This window comes from Mirounga leonina, unplaced genomic scaffold (assembly GCF_011800145.1).
Source record: "Mirounga leonina isolate KUSES-001 unplaced genomic scaffold, KU_Mleo_1.0 Mir_199, whole genome shotgun sequence".
Taxonomy (NCBI): domain Eukaryota; kingdom Metazoa; phylum Chordata; class Mammalia; order Carnivora; family Phocidae; genus Mirounga; species Mirounga leonina.
Genome location: NW_023270498.1, coordinates 14,626,824 through 14,651,288, shown reverse-complemented (window position 1 = coordinate 14,651,288; position 24,465 = coordinate 14,626,824). Strand labels below are relative to the sequence as shown.

The 24,465-nt window shown below is 39.9% G+C and overlaps 1 protein-coding gene across 2 annotated transcripts in view; it reads right to left on the bottom strand.

The window, feature by feature from the left end:
* AMPH (amphiphysin) overlaps nucleotides 1-24,465 on the bottom strand; it is a 278,616-nt gene that overhangs the window by 44,579 nt on the left and 209,572 nt on the right. For both annotated transcript variants that reach the window (XM_035026533.1, XM_035026534.1), the window contains exons 12-15: nucleotides 12,559-12,675; nucleotides 8,478-8,501; nucleotides 6,449-6,472; nucleotides 3,666-3,698 (exon numbers count right to left, since the gene is read on the bottom strand). In XM_035026533.1, coding sequence (XP_034882424.1) covers nucleotides 3,666-3,698; nucleotides 6,449-6,472; nucleotides 8,478-8,501; nucleotides 12,559-12,675 — 198 coding nt within the window. The remainder of the gene's footprint in view (nucleotides 1-3,665; nucleotides 3,699-6,448; nucleotides 6,473-8,477; nucleotides 8,502-12,558; nucleotides 12,676-24,465) is intronic.

The window sequence follows — 24,465 nt, the reverse complement described above, 5'->3', positions numbered from 1 at the left end:
GGTGGACAAAGACCTTCAAAAAGGGCCATGATTTTTTTTTTCAAATATTTTATTTGAGAGAGAGAGAGACAAAGAGTGTGAGAGAGAGAGAGAAAGAGCACGAGCAGGGGGGAGAGGCAGAGGAAGAGGGAGAAGCAGACTCCCCTGCTGAGCAGGGATCCTGACTCAGGGCTCGATCCCTGGACCCCGGGATCATGATCTGAGCTGAAGGCAGATGCTTCACCAACTGAGCCACCCAGGCGCCCCAATGACCATGATTATTAATACTTCCAGAGATATAATGGAAGTGTATTCATGACATAAGAAGAGGATGCTATTAAAAAACAAATATTCAGTAAACAAAAACAGCTCTTGGAAATTAAAAAAAAAATAGTAGTGAAAAATCTGTTGAAAAAGCTGGTAATCAGAGAAAGATGACCAAGAAAAGGAAAAAGCAAGGAAAACAATGAGTAATATTCCATTGTATATATATCACCTCTTCTTTATCCATTTACCTGAAACTAACATAAGATTGTAGGTTTATTATATTGGAATGAAAATAAAAACAAAAACTTAAGAAAAGGCTAATACCTATCATTTCCCAATAATTTTTAATACTTCAGTCTCTATACAAATACAAATTGCCTGCAAATTGAAATTAAAATTTTGATATAAGATACAGAATTTCTAGTAGTAGATCTATGTGATGTTGGAGAACCATTATAGTATTACACAAAGCCATTGAAAATTAATGGTTATGCCCAATTAAAGACCAGCTAACAAATGAAAAGAAGAACCAACAAGGATAATGACGTAACAGATACTTGGAATGAGAATACTATTTATTTTATTTATATTTATTTTTAAATTAATTTATTTATTTGAGAGAATGTGAGTGCAAGGGGTAGGGGGGAGTAGCAGAGGAGAAGGAGAGAGAAACCCTAAGCAGACACTGTGCTGAGTGCAGACCCTGACGAAGGGCTGGATCTCATGACCCAGAGATCACGACCTGAGCAGAAACCAAGACTCAGATGCTTAACCGAGTGTGCCACACAGACACCCAGAGAATACTATTTAAATAATTATATTCAAGATTAAGAAAGGCCTTTGAAAAAAAAACAACAAAAGGCTCAAATATTAATTCAAAACCTATTTTTGGAAAAAAGACTCTTATGATCCTGCTATAAGAGTCAAATGAAGTAAAAGTTATTGTTTGTGGAATATTTCTGTTGGAAAATTGTTTATTCTAAAAATTAGCATGGAGTTTTCATGATATCTTAATTTTATTAAGACTAAGATTAATTTTTTAAAAAGAATCAAAACAATAGTCTCTCAGTGGCAACATTAGGAGGTAGAAATGGATGGAGCAATGGCTTCAAAATTCTAAGGGAAAAATTATTTTTTTTTTAAAGATTTTTATTTATTTATTGAGAGAGAGAGAGCATGAGAGGGGGGAGGGTCAGAGGGAGAAGCAGGCTCCCTGCTGAGCAGGGAGCCCGATATGGGACTCAATCCCGGGACTCCAGGATCATGACCTGAGCCGAAAGCAGTCGCTTAACCAACTGAGCCACCCAGGCACCGAGAAAAATTATTTTCTAATATGATACCCAATCTAACAGATCATTATGTATATAAAGACATTTTCAGATGTACAAGGTCACAAATATATACTTTTCTTGCATACTTTTCTTAGGAAGCCTCTAGAGAATATGCTTTAATTTATGGATGAAGATGTGTTTTAATATGTGGAATTAAGCCACAAATGAGGAAGATTTGTGTCCAGAAAAGAATGGATTGACATAAGAAGAGAGGTGAAGGCGGGGCACCTGGATGGCTCAGTTGTTAAGCGTCTGCTTTCGGCTCAGGTCATGATCCCAGGGTCCTGGGATCGAGCCCCACATCAGGCTCCCTGCTCCGCGGGAAGCCTGCTTCTCCCTCTCCCACTCCCCCTGCTTGTGTTCCCTCTCTCGCTGTGTCTCTCTCTGTCAAATAAATAAATAAAAAATCTTAAAAAAAAAAAAAAAGGGAGAGGTGAAGACCATGCCTAGGACAGGCCTGTGGGAACAGGTGTGACAGCAGGTGTCGCCAGAGAGCCCAGTTCAGACAGAGCAGTCCAGAAGAGACAAGCAAATTCTTCAGGAAGATGAAACTGACCGAATGCTTAATATTTTCCAACAAAACGAGGGGAGATTTATATAACTAACTACAGAGTATGGGACTGAATTAGTGATAAGTCCCTAAAACACTAAGCAAACGAACCAACAAGCAAACAAGACCCTGCGATTATTTCCTCAAAAGAGAACAGAAAGTCGGCATAAAACTAAAGGTAAACTTCATGGTGGGGGGCCGATAGTACTGATATCATTGTAGTATTACCACAGATTGGATGGATGCCTATCTGGGACTACAGAAGAGGAATGGCAGGAAAGAGAGGGAGGGTGAGCTGGGGTGGGGGGAGGCGTCGGAGGGCACATTAAGTCTGCACCTTCCAGAGAGATGAGTCGATAGATAATGCTTTAGAGACCAAGAAGTAGCATTATAAGCAAGTCATGCACACACGTGACTGAGATCAGACAATATGGAAAAGGAGTAAAAATATTTACCTCTAAGAAACAGGAAATGGAGGAGGTGTATGACGGTCTGAACTTTTTATATAAAACGCTCTAATACAATTTTGTTACTCTTTACATGATGTGCATTTATAACTGATAAACATATACATTTAAAAAAATGAGTAATGAGTATTCTTATGACATGACCTTTCAAAAGAGTTTTATGCAGACTGAAGAGATGCATTATCTTCTCCCTCCATGTTTGTGTGTACCTGTATTTGGATGCAGGTGTGGGCGGACTTTATCATTTTACAGGTAACATGGGGGAAAATAGTCAAACTTTTAAATAGAGAAATTCTAAATGTTAAAATTAGAAATTGTTCATCTCTAATATTCTGAGACAAAGCATTCAGCACAGACAAGCCTCTGTTTGAAGTCTCCCTTGAAGAGGTTTTCAGAACTTACTCCACGGGCTTGAGAGTGGTATGGCCTGTCCTTACATGGGTTACAACTGTCCATCTGTTGGGTCATACAGAATGATGGGACAGTCCACCTTGTGGCTCCTCTTCCACCAACACCCAAGGGAAATTCTGCCTTATTGATCAGAGCCAATCTACCGTTTCTGATCCTCAAATAGCTCCTTCCTAAAGAATGACTGAAGAGAGAAGGTTCTGTGTAGTAGGGCTCTTATATGAATCTCCATAAGGAGGCTCCTAAAAACCATTTCTATTTTCTAAAGATCCATCCCATTGGTTCAAAGCAATCCTATCTCCTCTTTTCTAACAGCTGAATCTAGTGGATCTCTCAGATCAGGAGAACTTCTCATTTCCAGTAGAGGAATCAGCATAATTCCACAGCAGGGCTAACAATATTAATAGCTAGTGCAGCCGGGAAGCCCTTAGTAGGTGCCGGGCTACTGGGCAAAGTGCTCTGCCTGCATGTCTCTTTGACTCTTCACAACACCCTACAACGTTGCCACTATTACTGCTTCCATTACTGAACTTGAAAGTCGTAGGGTCAAGTTTTGCACTGACACGCTTCAACATTATGCTATTCCAGTGACGTTGAGGTCCATATTTTAACAATTTGCATCATTCTCAGCAGGTAGAATGTGCCAGTGAATCGATCTCTTACCTGGGTGAATCCATTAAATGTACCACCAGAAGCCTAAACAGAAAGGGAAATCAAAGTACATTATGTTTTATCATTTTTGTGGGATCAGTAAATGTCCATCAGACAAGTTGGAAAGTGAAGACCACCACACGTTTTAAAATAATACAAAAGGTTGCTGTGCATGAAAGTGTTTAGGAAATGAAAAAGGCCACTGTATTATTTTAAATAGGCTGACAAAGATTATTTTTACAAATAATAATTTTTACTGGCATGTGGCTCAGCGTTAACCAAAGCCCACTTTCTCAATAATGAGAAGATGATTCCAGAGAAAAGCCACAAGGGGTTAATAGCTCCCATTTTAGGCTACTGATAGTATCTACAAGCATTTTCAGTATTTCTCTAATACATCATTTGGATAAACAGCAATTAGGAGAGTCTATAGCTTCAGGGGGCCTGGGTAGAAACATTTCATGTGCTCTTACTTCTATAAAATCACTTTAGGAAGAGTAAATTAGTCTGTTCTACGTATTTTTAGTATTTGAACAGTAAAACTGAAAGTAGAATAAACACAATAAATGGGATGGTAAAATAGACTCATTAGTTCCCAATACAAAGATCCTCTTTTGTAATTTTTTTTTGTCAACCTATTTGTGTTTGGTTTGCACAAATTTCAAGGAGATGAGGCAGGCCTCAGAGAAGATACTGATGGATGGATAATGAAGTAGGTGGGAAACATTAGGAAAAAAAGAACCTACAGAAGTCTTTGGCTAGTCTGTACTACACACTGGGGTAAGTACCTCTTCTTTATCAGGCTCTATTTCTTGGTACAACAATCCATATCTCTGGTTAGCAATTTCATCTTCAGATAAATCTGAGTTGCTGATGTCATTGTCTCGCGGACTAGCAGAACTCTCGGTGCTAGCATTGTGGGAGGTGCCCAGAACCAACGGTCTAGCTATCTCTTGGCTTTGTTCCCAGCAGTTAGCAATGGCTTGTTCCCCACATATATCTGCTGCTAAGTCCACATCCAGCCCTCTCTCACCTTCAACTATATCTAAATGTTCCCAGCAATTATCTAAGCCTCCTGTATCTCTGATAGGCCAGTGATTAATAGGATTAAGCCAACTGGCAAATCCACTTACTTGGCCATCTGGTATACCAGGGAATTCTAGTATATCCATACTATTCACTATTGAATCCAAGCTTGGCTGCCAGATTTGGCCTGGATCTGTTGCCCAAGAGTCTGTTTTTACAATTGTTGGCAAGTAAATGGTATGGCTACAGTTCCCAGTCACTGTACTTTCAGACCCCTCTAGTAATGAGTCTTCTGCCTTACACAAACACCAATCTCTTCTGTTTGCATTAGTTCCCAGAGAATAATTAAGATCTGTCCTAGATTGAGCTGTCACTTTATGTTTTATTGATAAAACAACAGCCTGATTTTCATTCCTGTCAACCCCAGGAGTATGTAACACAGCCTCATGCTGAATCTCTTCAGCATCTGCACTGCCTTGTCCTGAGTGATGTATTATATCCTGGTTAGGAGAGTCTATTAAATTTTTCCTTATGTCTTTTCTAGCTAAACCCCATCCCTCAGGGCTGGCATTTTCAAGATTAGATACAGAATCAGTCTGGAGACGCAGATTCAAAATATCTGTGTGATGGACAGGTTTAGCTCCAGAGCCCTCTATAATTTCACAATTATTAATTACTACTTGATTCCCCTCCTCTAGCCCTTGGCTTCTGTTACTAAATTCAGCTGCCATATCTACTCTTTCCAGGTCTTCTTCTAATACACCAATCTTATCAAAATACTTTTCATTGGTCTTTTCACTTTCCTTACAACTAGCTCTTAGATCTTTCATAATTTCCTCTTTATTGACTGCTAAGGTCTCCTGGTCTTGCTTTCCTATTTTCTTAAGAAGATCTACTAGCCTGTCTCCTGTACATTCACACGCTTTCTCTTCAAATTCCTTTGTACCTTCTAGTGCCTTGATATCAATAGCTCCAGTGTCTACCTTTTCACATGTCTCCACACCTGCCCACATAGAATCTTCCATCTTCTCTTTCTCTTCCTCTTCTTCTGACTGTTTAACATCTTCTTGACTTTCTCTGACCAGGCCACCAGTTTCTGTGGCTGCCATCTCTGAGGCAGGTAAGTCATGAGGCTGCTCCATCTCCATACCAGCCGCTGTGGCAAATTCAGCCTCAGGCACAGGCTTTGGGTACAGCTGTTCATTTCCACACGGAGGGGCTGGCCCCACGACATGCTCACCCTGTTCAGCTACAGTGTGCCAGTCAGCAGAAGAAGGAATTCCAGTGGATAATCCAATGTCTTGCTCTGCTTCAGAGAGACATGAAAAGTCTTCCTGAGACCCACCTTGGGTAATTTCCTGGCTGATACTCTCTGTACTAGCATCAGGGCCCCAAATAAATGCACCTAGGTCAATCTGAGATCTTTGAATTTCTTCGGCCAACCCACTCTCTGGAGTTTCCTCCATGATCAGGTTACACAGGGAAAGACTTTTTGAAGAGTCAGTCTTTAGAGTATGCAGAATAGCAAAGAAAAAAAAAAACAGAAGATGAAACAGATCATGGTAAGATATGATGAGAAACACAAAGCTCTTCAGTAGGGTAACACCAGTTAAACAAAGCTAGAGAGCATTTAAATTAAATGGCTTGAGGTTAAATCTGCGACTAGCAATGCCATGAGAAAAAAAAAAAGCTCATTCTAGATAATATCCATGTATATAGTGCACATAAAATATTTTTAAAAATCCAGAATATTCTGGATATTTACCTACCGGCTGTACCAAATCAGTGCTTGTCTGTATGAGTAAAAAAAAAAATGATAATCAATAATAATAATAATAATAACAACAACAACAACAACAGGGCAAAAGAAGTAAATTCCCTAGCACATTAAAATCCCATGCTGTCCAGAGTCAACATTCTCCTGAAAGCTGTAGCTTTTACTGGTTTGAGATTAAATTTTACAACTTGTTTTGTGATAGAAATGAGTTTTGTTTCAATACCGTTTATGACTACACAGTTGAAACATGAATAAAGCCTTTCTCATTTTCTAGTCAACAACGATTTTCAGGGCTATTACAAGACTTCTGCTTTAGCAGACTCTGAAACACAAAGTTTCAAATAAAAAAGCAAACCTGAGAACATCAGAATAAGACCAAGCCCTAGCAGCCACAAAAATACACAGTATTATATGCTCTGACACAGTATCAGAATAAACCTTTCCCCAAACTCACCCCACACTTGCTTCTTCCTCTGAGGTAGTGTTTATATGGAGGATGATCTGATACTAACCACTCTGACTGGATGATTCTCCTCACGTTCTCCCCCCAGCCTAGAAGCCTTGTCTGCACACAAACAACCCTGGGGGACTGAGAGGATCAAGGAACACCAGCAATTATGTCCAGGGAGCTATTGTTTTGCAATTTTGTCACTGCTACTATTCTTAGCAGGTTTGTCCTCTGAAATAATCCATGATCCCTCCAGATAATACCTTCATCTTCAACATACCCTTCCCAGCTACAGAAGGAAAAATGTATTAGGACTCCAACTAAAGATATGAAATACTGGAATAATAAAACATTAGCACTGTGTTCTTGGTCGTCAAGACCATTAACACAGAGTTGTGGCTAGAATTCAAATGTGCTGAACGTCAGTCCATGTATCCCTTTTTGTGATTATACAAGCAAAGCCAGCTTTCAATTAACATCTTTTAGCTCTTCTCTCGAGAGCCTTCCATGATGCTTCAAGCATCCTAAGTATTAGTGCAGTATAAACCCACTCCCGTGGAAGGGAAGGGGGCAGTCATCTTTCTGTTTTAAGATAAAAGAGTAGCAGTGTCACTTCAGAAGACCAGGCCCATGAATAGCTCGATCTAGCAAACTTTCCTGTTGCTGTCTCACTAAAAAGACAGCACGAAATTCAATAGCTGAGTTCTGAAGACCATGTGACCAGAGCTTTTCCAAGACAGGGCAGACAAACGCCCTGCCCCTGAAGGGTGTGAAGCTCCATATGGGTGTGGCCACCCTCCGAATCCCACAGCACACATGCTGCACCATAAAGCTCTGTTCGTGTCTTTTTCCCAACTCTAACTTCTGGAAGTGCTCATCCTTGCACATCAGATTAGCTGAATACACACCATTAGTAGTAACAGCTACCTTTTATTGATATGTATCAGACATGGGGCTAAGCACTCTACAAATATTATCTACTTCATCCTCACACAACCCTCTTTGGTAGGCATCATTACCCTTATTTTATGGATGAGAAATGCGGAGACTAAAAGAAGTTCATAAATTGCTCAAAGTCATATTGTTATAAGAGGTAGAGTCTGGACTCAAATCCAGAGCTGTCTGGTTCTAAAGCTCAAATTCTTATTGATGAAGCTTCATTATCATTGGAAATAATAGTAAGAAAGAGGTTCCCTGTGCAGAGTAGCCTGCCCCTTACATTTTCTCATCCATATTTTCTTCTGTTCTGTTTAAAAGCAACAAAAAATGTGCCCGCCCTTCACTACAACATTTTCGGTAGCCACCAATAACCACAGGAAGAAGCATAAAGGGGCATAACACCAAATTCTTGCTTATCCAGGCGTCTGGCACACTGACACTATTTTCCTCACCATTGTTTCCAGGTGCTGGTAATGCTTGGAACCATCAGGGAGCTGATGATTGTTCTAGGGGACTACACTCTCATTAAAAATGTCTAGGTCTTCTTCCCACCGCAGGTGAATTTAAATATAACAGGGTTTTCAAATTTCTAGGGATCCAGATACATCAAAATACAAGGTTTTAGCACTCTTACCGTCCATAGGTCCCAGGGCAACGTCTGAAAGCAAACAAATAAAAATATGGTTAGTATACAAGTCCCAAGCATGTAAAAAAGACTGAGGTGACAAAAGTTCTTGAAGTAAAACATTTTGAAATACAGCACTGTTCAAGAGAAATTTCTTTGGTGATGACAAAGCTCCATATCTGTGCCGTCCAATATGGCAGCCACTAGTCACATGTAGCTACTGAGCACTTGAAATGTGCTAGCGTAAAAGAACCAAATCTTAAGTTTTACATAATTTTATTTAATTTGAATTTGAATAGCCAAATGTGGCTTGTGGCTACCATACTGGACAGTAGAGGACCAGTCAATCTGCTTTTCACTATACAAAGTAGAAAGCTGTATCTGAAAACATGATGAATGGGTTTACTTTAGTGCATGCAAGTATACACACACAGAGAGACACACACACACACACTTAAAACGAAGTACAACGTGTCCAGCTATTAGAGTTTCTCACATCTTTGAGGACACGCAGTCCGAATCATTGCTAATGCTACTTCTTCCCCTCCTCCACCATATTCAAGAGGTTGCATTATGACCAGTTTGATGGTAAATGAACCCCAGAAAAAGAGTTCTTCAATATGTTGAATTTGATGATAACACAGCTCAACTAACAGATAATCATGCAAATTAGCAGGGTGCCCCCTAAGACATATGGATGAATTAGACTTACTACTGGCATTTTAATTATCAAGCCCATTGATCCCAGTGAATGAATCCAGATGGTTCAAGTGACTTCCGCTGTGTGTTTGGGAAAGTGAAGGAGACTTCTCTTTCTCATTTCCTTTGTGACTGAGAATTGCTGCCAAGGCCACATCCTTTTCTGCCTTTGTCTTTGTGACTAGAACAGATCTGTTTATGAACTTGTTTTGAATCACTAAACGAGCGGCAAATTAGAAAGCCTGGCACTCCCATCTAAGAATACGGGAGTTTCCAGATGGGGTCACAGACGTCTCATTAGGATTCTATACTACAGAACTTGGGCCCTGTGGTTCTGAGTGAGCCTACCCACCCTGGTCTGGGCCTGCTCTAACTGTCCAGCCCCAGCCACCCAGCATCTCTGTGCAGCCTGACTGGTCTCTGGGTTAACACCCACCTGTCGAATGACTAAGAAAGGAGAGCAGAACAGCTGCATGGGAAACCACAGTTATTTTTATGTGGACTCCTTCTGCAACTAATGTGCACGTTCTGATTATTCAGATGGTTTGGATTTTCCTGCTTCCCAGGCCCTTAAGAATCACAGCCCTAGGGCGCCTGGGTGGCTCAGTCGTTAAGCGTCTGCCTTCGGCTCAGGTCATGATCCCAGGGTCCTGGGATCGAGTCCCACATCGGGCTCCCTGTTTGGCGGGAAGCCTGCTTCTCCCTCTCCCTCTCCCACTCCCCCTGCTTGTGTTCCTGCTCTCGCTATCTCTCTCTCTAATAAATAAATAAAATCTTAAAAAAAAAAAAAAAAAAAAGAATCACAGCCCCTAAAAGCTACTCCATATCCCTGCATAATGCAGACAGCACTGCTATCTTCTCCAAAGGAAGGCAGCAATGTGAAACGGCATGTTTATCAGTCCTCAGGATCACGAAATGATGTGTTAACTCGTGTGGATACTGCGGAGATCACAGGTGAGGCGTTCCGCTAGCAGCGAGAACATCCATTTAAAACATGGGGTCAGGTAATGGGTAAGGGAGATCATTCTGAGCGAAAGGGGGAAGGCCAGGAGAATCCGATGGCTCTGTTGTTTTTGCTATCACAGCCTAAGACTGCCCTTGGTGAAAAGGAGATGTGATTAGAGCCAGCTCACAGGATGACTCTGCCGTGAAGTGACTCAATTAGAGCTACTGGAGGGGGGGCGGTCGATTACCACGCCTGAGGGAGAACACGGGGCACATGTGGCTTTTCCTGATTGCAGTGATGCATTTTCTTCCAAAGACTTTTGAAGCTTAACTGAGGTCATTTTTTTTTAATTCTGAAAGAATCTTTGTTCTAAATCTACACAAATTCCATGATCTGTGGATTTATTTAATCATGAATTGATATAAAAGAGGTTTCTCTCTCGATTCAGACTCGCGGGCAGAAATGCTGTGGCAGCTCACCCACTGACCACGACAGCACCCACTGCAGAGACCTGCCTTCTGTCACTAGAGCAGTGAATGCTGGAGAGCAAGGCTGAGGAAGGCCCATGAATTCTGCACAATGAGGAAGCTCTGATGGGGAAGTGTTCTGAATGAGATTTGCATTCATGTTCTGCTTTCCTGGGCCACCAAGGCAGAACCCTCAAAACTTGCTGACAATTACTATGTTAGCATTCCCCGAAGTATGTCTTAGAGAATATTCTAATGACTATTAAAAAACTTTCATTAAAACAGATTTCTGTGGTCAAATTTGGGAAACTCTAAGTTAAACAAGTCTACACAGTTTTTTCTTTTAGTTGCAGAACTTCTTGGAGCCTTTACTATTCCGATGCATACAATCAGAGAAAGACATGTATCATATGATTTCACTGATATGAGGAATTCTTAATCGCAGGAAACAAACTGAGGGTTGCTGGAGTGGTGGGGGGTGGGAGGGATGGGGTGCCTGGGTGAGAGACATTGGGGAGGGTATGTGCTATGGTGAGCGCTGTGAATTGTGCAAGACTGTTGAATCACAGATCTGTACCTCTGAAACAAATAATGCAATATATGTTAAGAAAAAAAAAAAAAGAAGAAGAAGAAGATAGCAGGAGGGGAAGGATGAAGGGGGGGAAATTGGAGGGGTAGACGAACCATGAGAGCCGATGGACTCTGAAAAACAAACTGAGGGTTCTAAGGATGTAATGTATGGTGATTAACATAACAATAAAAAATTTAAAAAAATATTCCGATGCATATCGTGACTCTCCTTTTAAAAGAGTTAATAGAACTTTCCCAAACATTTATCTAAGAGACCCATTTTTTTGCAAGTATCTTTAAGGCTAGTATCTGATCTGCTTATTAATTACCTGCTTTATTGACATCTCAGATTTTTATTGTTCCCAAATTACAACAGGGAGGCCTTTAGAAACCCAATCATATTCTGGAAGAAAGCATGGATTAAAAGCTTTATTTATCGAGGTTTATATTGAGCTGATAGTGGTTTATTGTAAGGTATCACAAGACTTCAAGACCAGAAAATTGAGTGAGGTCTCAATTCTCAACTTCAGTTTTATAATACACCTTCATTAATTAATTTGAAGTATATTCTAACATCTTTGGATTTGCCCAAATTCAAATGTGAGCTCCCAAGCACATTAAAAATACGGATATAAACAATTTCTGTTTTGCCAAATTTTGAGTTAACTTCCTTTTGTGAGCACAGACAATTGCAAAGGAAGTCTACTACAGAGGAATCATCCGGAAGTCAATACTGTGCCCACCTCCAGGACCCCTCTGCAGGAGAACGCTGTGCGATCACTATTGGGAGTGAGGAAATGCTAAGGGTGAGGAAGTGATGAGCAAGGACAAGCTGGATAAGCAAGGCCAACTCTGGCCATAGTCAAGATCACATAAGGGAAGCTTCTGCAATGTGGAGGAGAACAAGGACTTCGAGTTCAAAACTACCAAGACTGGAAAACATTTCTGTTGGGGCATAATTTCAAGGTCATTTCTAACGTGCTTTAATATGCAAAACATGGGGAAGGAAAGTAGAGAACACAGTAAGAAGATTAAGCCCAGGGCCAAAAAAAGAGCTTCATTTAGAGAAGCCAGAAAATGTATTGTCCGAAGCTGAACACTCTGAGTGCAAACTAATACTAATAATGACAATTACTCTGAAATGGAGGATTCCTGGGCAAGCCGGAATGCATGGCTATCCCAGCTCTATGGATAGAGAGAGCTAATGGTGGGGGGGAGCTTTGGAATGAGAGCTATGGATAGTCCTCTTTCTACTCTTCCTTCCCATTGGGGAATGTTTGTCAACCCCAAAGAAAAGTGAATAGTCACTTGAAATGGACGGGGGTCCCTGACAGGCATTTGCTGCATCATAGAGCTTATTCAAGTTTATGAAATGTCATCCCCAAACATCAGAACTGCCCCTGGCTACCTGCGACATGGGGGAGTGGGTCACTCCGGCAGAACCTGCAGGTGCCACCTCAGGCTTGAAAGGGTCGAAGTCCAGATCCAACAATGTCTCCTCTTTCTTCACCTCAGGGGCTTCGTTCTGTTAAAATAAAACAAAGTATGAGACTTTATGATATAATCCATGTATGATCCTCAATGCCACTGAATATCCCCAAAGCAGGCTCAGATAGTTTACCAGTTAGGTGGCTCACCCATAAGCTCCCAGAGTCACCAGCTAAATGTGGCGAAGGGGGAAATAACCAATTCTGGCCAACTATCATCTAAGACACCCAGGAATGTGACCCAGGCTTTTAGTTCCTCTCCTTTGTCCAGCTCTGAATCCAGCCAATGAAGAAAATGTCTGAGAGGTATGTCCTGATGCCACCAAGATCCAAGGATTCCCTTCTGCTAGTTCAGAAATCTCAGGTCAAGCATTACAGATGACTAGATGGATAAAATGGGCCAAGGCTTGGACCCATTATTGAAGCCCACTGTTGTGATGTTCCCTGCAAAGCTGGCACGTAAAAAGGAAGGGACACTGTCTATTTTGACTTCATCCACCTGCCTCATCTCCCAGAGGGACCCTATCCCTTGATCTAGTTTTCGTATGATCCATTCTTCATCCATAATGCTGGTGGTCTCAACTGTGCGTATGAGGGAGGGAGGGTGAAAGGCAAAGAAGCAGAGAGAGAACGCTGTCCCCCAACGTTTACTAAAAAATAACACTCCTGGATTAGAAACAGGTAAGACAAATAAGACCTAGGAGAAGAGTCCTGCTATGATAATAGGAAAACATTTATAACACTGAACATTAATATTTGTTCATTTATTGTGATACAAAAAAGTAACATGGGCTTGAAGTTCGCCTAACCCTGGCTCAAGTTACATAGCAAGGGTCAGAGCTGAAATAAAGTCTCCATAAGCTATCATGGTGAATAGAACTGGATCAACAGAGAATCACGTTACATGTGTTTGATGCTTGAAATAAGCTTCAATTTTGACCATCTGTTGCCTAGAAACTGAAAAGTCACAACCATGGATAAAGCATATATAAGAACAGGGATGTTCAGAGAAAGATTTATTTATTTATTTATTTATTTATTTATTTATTTATTAATTATTTATGAGAGCGAGCATGCACATGTGCGAGTGTGGGGAGGGGCAGAGGGAGAGAGAGAATCCCAAGCAGACTGTGCGCTGAGTGAGGAGCCCAACACAGTGCTCGATCTCACGACCCTAAGATCATGATCTGAGCTGAAATCAAGAGTCAGACACTTAACCAACTGAGCCACTCAGGCTCCCTGTAGAGAAAGATTTTAAAGAACAAGAGTACTTTTGATTAATATTGATCATAGAGATAAAATTTAAAACCATATGTAAAGCTTTGGGACATAAAAGATAATACTTTATTTAGTATATCCACATTCACTGTAGTAGGAAATCTGCTTCAATATCATGTTATTGGTTTTGAGCTATTCTTTTCAAAGATTTATTTATTTGACAGAGAGGGACACAGTGAGAGAGGGAATACAAGTGGGGGAGTGGGAGAGGGAGAAGCAGACTTCCCGCGGAGCAGGGAGCCCGATGCGGGGCTCAATCCCAGGACCCTGGGATCATGACCTGAGCCGAAGGTAGACGCTTAACGACTGAGGCACCCAGGCGCCCCTTGAGCTATCTATTTTGCAGCATACAAATATATACACTTATACACTTTTCAAATTTCCCAAGGATAATGCTCTTCTGAGATCCTTCTTTCTTTAACAATCACAAAACTATCAACCGATTCCTTTGGCCCATATGCAAAATCTGCCTCAGTCTGTTTTTCAACATTTATATTGACACAAGTTATATTTTTAAAATTCTGCAAACACCTATATTCACTTCGAATGTGCTAGGCACTGTCCTGAGAACTTAATACATATAAATATTAACTCAGGTTAGGGCACTTTGCTGCCGTCTAATGATGACAACCCCACCACACTGTTATTGCCTTCAAAGAATTACCTTACTAGATTCTTCAAACTTCATTCATTTCACCTGCACCGTCTAATTGTTACAAAACTCAAGGAGTAGTGGCAACATTTCTCCATCTGGGGATGAGGAGAATGGGCAGAATGAGCTTAGCTGATGTCCTGGGTCCCTCAGCTGTAATGCAGCCGAGGCAGGACTGCAACAGCTGGATGCCTTTGACTCTGGTGCTTTTCTAGGCTGCTGCTAAGATCCGGTCCCCCATCTCTCAAACGGGTACCCTGAGGATCTGCAGAAGAATTCTTGAGAGTCTGTAAATGCTTCATAAAATGTGAACCCATCCAAATACGTCCATTAATCCTCCATGAGCATAATGGATCCCCTTAAGGAAGCTTGGATGGGAATTTAGACATCAAGGATGAAAAGAGGTATTAGACTATACAGAGCTATGCTTAGACTTTGCGATGGATCTGGGTTTGCACTCAGTTTTGCCACTTGCTAGCTGTCTCTCTCTGGGCAATTAGTTCAGCTTCTTTGAGCCTCCATTTCTTCATGCATAAAATGGAAGCGATACTACCTAGTAAGATTACTGTCAGTAGTAAAGATAATGAATCCACTGTATATACTATATAGAAGATATTCTAAATGGAAATGGAAACTAAACCATTATTAATTACTATTGGTAATGAAGTGTAAAACCACTGTCCTCAAATATCTGTATATTTGGCTGCCTTCAAAATGTGCTGTTGGCTTCTTCAGACTCAATTTCTACTTGGTTTTGCACCCTGAATTCTTGAGAGTTACCCTTTAAGGCACTCATATCAAAGAGTAGTTTGATAGAACTACAAAAAGAACAAAAAAGGAGTTGCCTGTTGATGTAATATTCCTTTGTAAAACAACAATTCCATCATTACATGTTGAAACACACAGTGACATGTAATTTCTCTTAAAGTTATAAAAGAAAACTAATCTCTCACTCCTTCTACCCATTAGAGAAACTCTGATATGGTCTCAACATTCTTAAGCTTTTGGAAGCTAGAGCTTAAGTACTGTTTCACCATTAAAAGTCTAGAAGAGGTGACCTAGAATGTGCTCCCAAGAAAGGAGACTAGATGTGTAAACCACAGAGAGGAAAATATTCAATGGGAAAAATCTTACCAATTATAATAATCTTTTTACTATATTTCATGAAGTGTCTTCTGCTAGGAACATCCAAGCTTACAGCTGAAGTACTGAACTTCTTCCAGTACAGGTATATCCTTTGATCATAATCCTTATGCCTAACCTTGCCATGGCCTCCTGATAGATGGAGTTGGTCACCTTGACTTGGGGATGACCACCTGTCATGCTTTGGCCAATGGATGTTAGTGAGTATCATGCAAGCAAAGGCTTGAAATAGGCTTGCATGGTTGACTAGCTGTTTTGTATTCCTGCCATTCACGATGAAAAGCACAAGTTTTGGGGGAACCACCGGTCAAAGAGGATGGGAGACGCAGGGAGTGCACCTGGACCCATCATGACTACATTTCTCAAAACCGAAGTTGAAGAGAAATTCTTAAAACTGGCCAGAAGAAAAAGATGTGTTATTTCACAGAGGAACAACCTAAGAATAATAGCAGATTTATCATCAGAAATAATCCAAGCAAAAAGATGGTGAGGCAATATCTTTGAAGTACTGAGAGAAAAAAACTTAGAATTCTGTGCCCCTTGAAAATATTTTTGAAAAACAAAAATGAGATGACTATTTGTTCATACATACAAAAGCAGAAAGAATTCACTGCCATCAGATCCACACTACAACTAATGTGAAACGACATTTTTCAGGCACAATAAGTAATACTAGATGGAAATATGGATCTATACAAGGGAATGACGATCACCAAAGGAATGAGAAATAGTAACTATGTAGGTAAGAATATATGACTTTAGTTATTATTTAAACCTCCTTAAAAGATAAGTAACTGCTTAAACAAAGATAATGGCAAAGTAACATGAAGTTGCTTTACATTAAAAAGTAAAATCTGTAACAAAAATAGTACAAAAATCAGAAGGGGGAAATGTAAATATACTATTGTGAAGTTCTTATACTATACCTGAAATGGCGTACTACTATTCGAAGGTAGACTGTAACAAATTAAAACATATACTTTAAGCCCTAAAGCAACTACTAAAACAAACAAAATAAAAGAGAGTAATAAAAATAATCAATCTAAAAGAAGGCAGCAAAAAGAAGGGTTAAAACGGATGGCACAATAGAAAACAAGTATCAAAGTGCTAGATTTAAACTTCACTATATGAATAACTACCTTGAATGAAACTGGTCTAAATAATATAATGAAAAGCAGAGGTTATTAGATTGGACTAAGAAAGCAAGATTCAATAGACACTGCCTACAAGAAACTGATTTCAAATACAGAGACACAAATAGGTTAAAAGTAAAAGGATGGAGAAAGATATACTATGCCAGCCTAACCAAAAGACAGCTTGAACAGTTATACTAATGTCAAGAAAAGAAGATTTCAAATCAAAGAACATTATTAGGGATAAAGAAGTTCATTTCCTAATACGAAAAGGCATTAATTCTAAACATTTATGCATTCAATCACAGAGCATGAAGATACATGAAGTAAGAACCAAGAAAACAGCAAAAAGAAATTTCAAAATGCACAATTCTGTAGGGGAGATTTCACTAGCCCTCTTTCAATAACTGAAAGAAGAAATAGAAAATCAACAAGGTTATAGAAGATACAGAAAACGTCAAGACCCAGTTTGATCTCATTTACACTTACAAAACACTCCATACAGTAGCAGAATACACATTCTTTTCAAGTGCATGCAGAACATGGAACTAATATAGACACTATTCCGGGGCAACGAACAGGTCTCAATAAATTTAAAAACATTCAAGTCACACAAAGTATCTTTCTGACTACAGTGGAATTAAGTTTTAAATCAATAAGAGAATTATCTCTGGAAAAATCCACAAATATTGGACAAAAATAACCCGATGAAAGACACCAAAAAAAGAGAAAAATCAAAAGAAAGAAGAAATCAAAGTGGAAATTAGAAAATATCTTGAGTTGAATAAGAATAAAGACAACACACCAAAATCTGTGAGATGTTGCTCAAGCAGTATTTAGAGAAAATTTACAGCACTAAATCCCTATATAGGAAAAGAAGGAAGGTCTCAAATCAGTAACTTCACCTTCTACCTTGCAAATTAGGGAAAAAAAATATACACAGCAAATAAAATTCTAAGTAGAAATGGGGGAAATTATGCAGATCAGAGTGGAAATGAATAAAATAGAAAATGAGAGAGAGATAATATCTATAAAACCAAAAGGAAGTGCTTTGAGAGGATTAATAAAATTGATAAACCTCCAGCCAGACTGATCAAGGGGGCCGGGGGGGAGAAAGAGAGGGCACAAATTACCAGCATCAGGAATGAGAGAGGGGGCATCACCACAGATAATAAAAAAGAACAATAAGGAAGATTTATAAGCCACTTAGTTCCAATACACTTAACAATTTAGATGAAAGAGACAAATTTCTTGAGAAATACAAACCTACCACATATAGAGAAGCTGAATCACTACGTTGTACACCTGACACTAATGTAACATTGTATGTCAACTATACCCAAATAAAAAAATATTAAGAAAAAAACAAACAAAAAGTCCCCACAGGCACAGATGGCCCCTCCAGTGAATTCTACCAAAGAGTTAAGGAAGAAAAAAATACCAATTCTACACAACTGAAGAGGAGTGAATATTTCCCGACTCATTCTATGAGAAAAGCATTACCCTGGTACTCAAATCAAATCAGATAATGACATTATTAAAAACAACACCCTATGGACTAATGTTCTTCATCAACACATATGCAAAAATGCTAGGGAAAGCTATTTAGCAAATTGAATGAAAATATATATAAAAATTAATTGCCTAATGACCAATTGAGCTTTATCTCAGGAATGCATGATTGACTTGCCATTTGAAAACTCACGAACATAATTCATCATATCAACAAACCAAAAAAGAAAACTCATATGATCATCTTGATAGATGTGCAAAAAGAATTTGAAAAAATCCACATCCATTTCTGTTCAAAACTCTAAGTAGGAAAAAAAGGCAATTTCCTCAACCTGATAAAAGTATCTATGAAAACCTACAGCTATCACTATGTTTAATTACGAAAGACTGGAAGCTTTTCCCCTAAGATCGAGACAAGGATGGCTCCCTCACCACTTCTATTCAACAATACTGGCAGTACTAGACAGTGAAATAAAAATAAGCAGAAAAAAAAGAAATCAATGGCATCCAGAGTAAAAAGAAAAAAGTAAAACTATCTTTATTCACAGAAGATATGACCACTAATATAGAAAAATCCAAGGAAATCTATAAAAAAAGCTACAGGAACTAATATTGAGGTTAGCAAGGCTACAGGACATAGCATTAATATACAAAAATCAGTTGTATTTATATATAACAGTATGAACAACTAGAAACTGAAATTTTAAAAATGCAACTTACAAAAGCCCTAAAAATATGAAATACTCAGGGATAAACCCAACCAATGACGAGAAATACCTGTACACTGAATACTACAAAACACGGCAAAGATAAATTAGAGAAGACCTAAATAAAGCGAGAGCTATACAGTGTTTATGGGTCACACAACTCAGTATCATTAATATGTCAATGCTCCCAGAGGGAGCAAGATGGTGGAGGAGTAGGAGACCTGGATTTCGTCTCCTCTCAGGAATTCAGCTGGATAGGGATCAAACCATTCTGAACACCTACAAACTCAACAGGAGATCGAAGAAAAGAATAGCAACAACTCTCTGAACAGAAAAGCGACCACTTTCTGGAAGGCAGGACGTGCGGAGAAGTGAATCCGAGGCGATATTCGGGAGGATGGACAGCGGGGGAGGGGCCTCCGTCGGCCGCTTCTGGCAAGTGATAGAGCCGCGGAGCACAAAATCGGAACTTTTAGAGTCTACTCCGCTGAGGGACGTCGCTCCAGTGGCTAAGCAGGGGGTGGAACCCTCACGGGACAGTGTGGTCTCAGGACCCTCGGGGTCACAGAAAGACTGGGGGTGCCTGAGTGCAGCAGAGCTCCCAGGTATCAGAGCAGGGAAGCCGGCTGCAGAGACGGAGCCCAGGCGCGGGCTCTCAGCTCAGGGTGGCCATAGACCGTGATCCGCGGCACAGGCGGGCCACTGCTCCTCCAGCAGGGACCCAACAAGCGGCAGATCCGGGGAGACGCCCCTTCCTCCCCTGGGAGGAGCCACGCGGGAGCACACCGCAGGGATCTGCTGGGTTTGGAGACTCCACCCGCGGTCAGGTGCCCGAGATAGAAACGCACGGTCATTGGACGGGTGAGCACGGAGTGCGGCCGGAGACTAGGGAGACGGGAGTGACTGACGGCTTTTCTCTGGGGGCGCACTGAGGAGTGGGGCCCCGAGTTCTCGGCTCCTCCGGGGCAGAGATTGGGAGGCCGCCATTTTCACTCTCCGCCTCCAAAGCTGTACGGAAAGCTTGCAGGGAACAAAAGCTCCCGAGAGCAAACCCGAGCAGATCACTTAGCCCGGACTGGGCAAGGGCGGGGCAATTCCGCCTCCAGCAAAGACATTTGGGAACCACAGGAACAGGCCCCTCCCCCAGAAGATCAGAAAGAACAGCCAGCCAAGACCAAGTTTACCGATCAATGAGAATGGCAGAACTCCAGCGCTAGGGGAATACTGCACATAGAATCCATGGCTTTTCCCCCATGATTCTGTAGTCCTTCAAAGTTAATTTTTTTTAACTGTTTTTTTTTTTTTGAATTTTTCTTTTTCCCTTTTTCAACCAACATCTTATCAATCCCTTTTTGAAAAAACATTTTTATTTTTCATATTTAGAGTCACATTCTATCCCTTCATAGTAGTTACCCATATTTTTGGCATATATATATAAGTTGTTCTCTCTTTAAAATTTTGAGATAGTTTCTTCTAACAGATCAAAATATACCCTAAATCTCTAGTGTATGGTTTTGTTCTACTCTCCTGCCTGATCACATTTTCTCCCTTTTTTTTTTAATGCTCTTCTTTCTTTTTTCAAACAACTTATCAATTCCTTTTATAAAATTTTTATAATTTCCATCTTTACAGTCATATTCCATCCCTTCATCATATCAACCCTTATTTTTGTACATATATAAGTTTTTCTTTATTTAAAATTTTGGGAGGCACTTTCTTCTAACAGACCAAAATACACCCAAAATCTAGTGTGTGGCACTGATCTATATACCAGCCTTATTATATTTGATCACATTCTGTTTTTTGTTTTGTTTTGTTTTGTTCTGTTTTTGTTTGTTTTTATCTTTATCTTTATCTTTATCTTTTTCTTTTTTTTTCATTTTCTTTTTTCTCTCTTTCCCTTTCTTTTTCCATTGCTTCAGGTCTTTTCTGATTTGTTTAGAGTATATTTTCTGGGGACGTTGTTAACCTGCCAGCATTTTGTTCTCTCATTAATCTATTCTCCTCTACACAAAATGACAAGATGGAAAAAATCACCTCAACAAAAAGAACAAGAGGTAGTACCGACTGTCAGGGACCTACTCAATACGGACATTAGTACGATGTCAGATCTAGAGTTCAGAATCATCACTTTAAAGATACTAGCTGGGCTTGAAAAAAGCATGGAAGTTATTAGAGAAACCCATTCTGGAGAAGTAAAAGAACTAAAATCTAACCAAGTCAAAATCAAAAAGGCTATTAAAGAGGTGCAATCAAATATGGGGGCGCTAACTGCTAGGGTAAATGAGGCAGAAGAGAGAATCAGTGAAATAGAAGACCAAATGATGGAAAGTAAAGAAGCTGAGAAAAAGAGAGATAAACAACTACTGGATCACGAGGGCAGAATTCGAGAGATAAGCGATACCATAAGACGAAACAACATTAGAATAATTGGGATCCCAGAAGAAGAAGAAAGAGAGAGAGGGGCAGAAGGTATACTGGAGCAAATTATAGCAGCGAACTTCCCTAATTTGGGGAAGGAAACAGGCATCAAAATCCAGGAAGCACAGAGAACCCCTCTCAAAATCAATAAAAATAGGTCAACACCCCGACATCTAATAGTAAAACTTACGAGTCTCAGAGACAAAGAGAAAATCCTGAAAGCAGCTCGGGAGAAGAGATATGTAACCTACAAGGGTAGAAAGATTAGATTGGCAACAGACCTATCCACAGAGACCTGGCAGGCCAGAAAGGACTGGCAGGATCTATTCAGAGCACTAAATGAGAAAAATATGCAGCCAAGAATACTATATCCAGCTAGGCTGTCATGGAAAATAGATGGAGAGAGAAAAAGCTTCCAGGACAAACAAAAACTAAAGGAATTTGCAAACACAAAACCAGCCCTACAAGAAATCTTGAAAGGGGTCCTCTAAGCAATGAGAGAGCCTAAAAGCAACATAGACCAGAAAGAAACACAGACAATATACAGTAACAGTCACCTTACAGGCAGTACAGTGGCACTAAATTCCTACCTTTCAATAGCTACCCTGAATGTAAACGGGCTAAATGCCCCAATCAAAGACACAGGCTATCAGATTGGATTAAAAAACAAGATCCATTGATATGCTGTCTGCAAGAACCTCATTTTAGACCCAAAGACACCCCCAGATTGAAAGTGAGGGGGTGGAAAACCATTTACCATGCTAATGGACACCAAAAGAAAGCTGGGGTGGCAATCCTTATATCAGACAAATTAGATTTTAAACCAAAGACTGTAATAAGAGATGAGGAAGGACACTATATCCTACTTAAAGGGTCTATCCAACAAGAAGATCTAACAATTGTAAATATCTATGCCCCTACTATGGGAGCAGCCAATTACATAAGGCAATTAATAACAAAAGCAAAGAAACACAACAACAACAATACAATAATAGTGGGAGTTTTTAACACCCCCCTCACTGAAATGGACAGATCCTCTAAGCAAAAGATCAACAAGGAAATAAAGACTTTAAATGACACACTGGACCAGATGGACTTCACAGACATATTCAGAACATTCCATCCCAAAGCAACGGAATACACATTCTTCTCTAGTGCCCATGGAACATTCTCCAGAATAGATCACATCCTAGGTCATAAATCAGGTCTCAACTGGTACCAAAAGACTGGGATCATTCCCTGCCTATTTTCAGACCACAGTGCTTTGAAACTAGAACTCAATCACAAGAGGAAAGTCAGAAAGAACTCAAATACATAGAGGCTAAAGAGCATCCTACTGAAGAATGAATGGGTCAACCAGGAAATTAAAGAAGAATTAAAAAAATTCATGGAAACCAATGAAAATGAAAACACAACTATTCAAAATCTTTGGGATGCAGCAAAGGCAGTCCTAAGAGGAAAATATATAGCAATACAAGCCTTTCTCAAGAAACAAGAAAGGTCTCAAGTACACAACCTAACCCTTCACCTAAAGGAGCTGGAGAAAGAACAGCAAATAAAGCCTAAACCCAGCAGGAGAAGAGAAATAATAAAGATCAGAGCAGAAATCAATGAAATAGAAACTAAAAGAACAGTAGAACAGATCAACGACTAGGAGCTGGTTCTTTGAAAGAATTAACAAGATTGATAAACCCCTGGACAGACTTATCAAAAAGAAAAGAGAAAGGACCCAAATCAACAAAATCATGAATGAAAGAGGAGAGAACACAACCAACACCAAAGAAATACAAACAATTATAAGAACATATGATGAGCAACTCTATGCCAGCAAATTAGATAACCTGGAAGAAATGGAGGCATTCCTAGAGATGTATCAACTACCAAAACTGAACCAGGAAGAAATAGAAAACCTGAACAGACCCATAACCACTAAGGAAGTTGAAGCAGTCATCAAAGATATCCCAAAAAACAAAAGCCCATGGCCAGATGGCTTCCCAGGGGAATTCTACCAAACATTTCAAGAAGAATTAATACCTATTCCTCTGAAACTGTTCCAAAAAATAGAAATGGAAGGAAAACTTCCAAACTCATTTTATGAGGCCAGCATTACCTTGATCCCAAAACCAGACAAAGACCCCATCAAAAAGGAGAATTACAGACCAATATCCCTGATGAACATGGATGCAAAAATTCTCACCAAAATACTAGCCAATAGGATCCAACAGTACATTAAAAGGATTATTCACCACATAAGTGGGATTTATGCCTGGGCTGCAAGGTTGGTTCAAGATCCACAAATCAAACAATGTGATACAATACATTAACAAAAGAAAGAACAAGAATCATATGATCCTCTCAACAGATGCAGAAAAAGCATTTGACAATGTACAGCATCCTTTCTTGATCAACACTCTTCAGAGTACATGCATAGAGGGTATATACCTCAATATCATAAAAGCCATCTATGAAAAACCTACAGCGAATATCATTCTCAATGGGGAAAAACTGAGAGCTTTCCCCCTAAGGTCAGGAATATGGCAGGGATGTCCACTATCACCACTGCTATTCATCATAGTATTGGAAGTCCTAGCCACAGCAATCAGACAACAAAAAGAAATCAAAGGCATCCAAATCGGCAAAGAAGAAGTCAAACTCTCACTCTTTGCAGATGATATGATACTTTATGTGGAAAACCCCAAAGACTCCACCCCAAAACTGCTAGAACTCATACAGGAATTCAGTAAAGTGGCAGGATATAAAATCAATGCACAGAAGTCAGTGGCATTCCTGTACACCAACAACAAGACAGAAGAAAGAGAAATTAAGGAGTCCATCCCATTTACAATTGCACCCAAAACCATAAAATACCTAGGAATAAATCTAACCAAAGAGACAAAGGATCTGTACTCAGAAAACTATAAAATACTCATGAAAGAAACTGAGGAAGACATAAAGAAATGGAAAAACGTTCCATGCTCATGG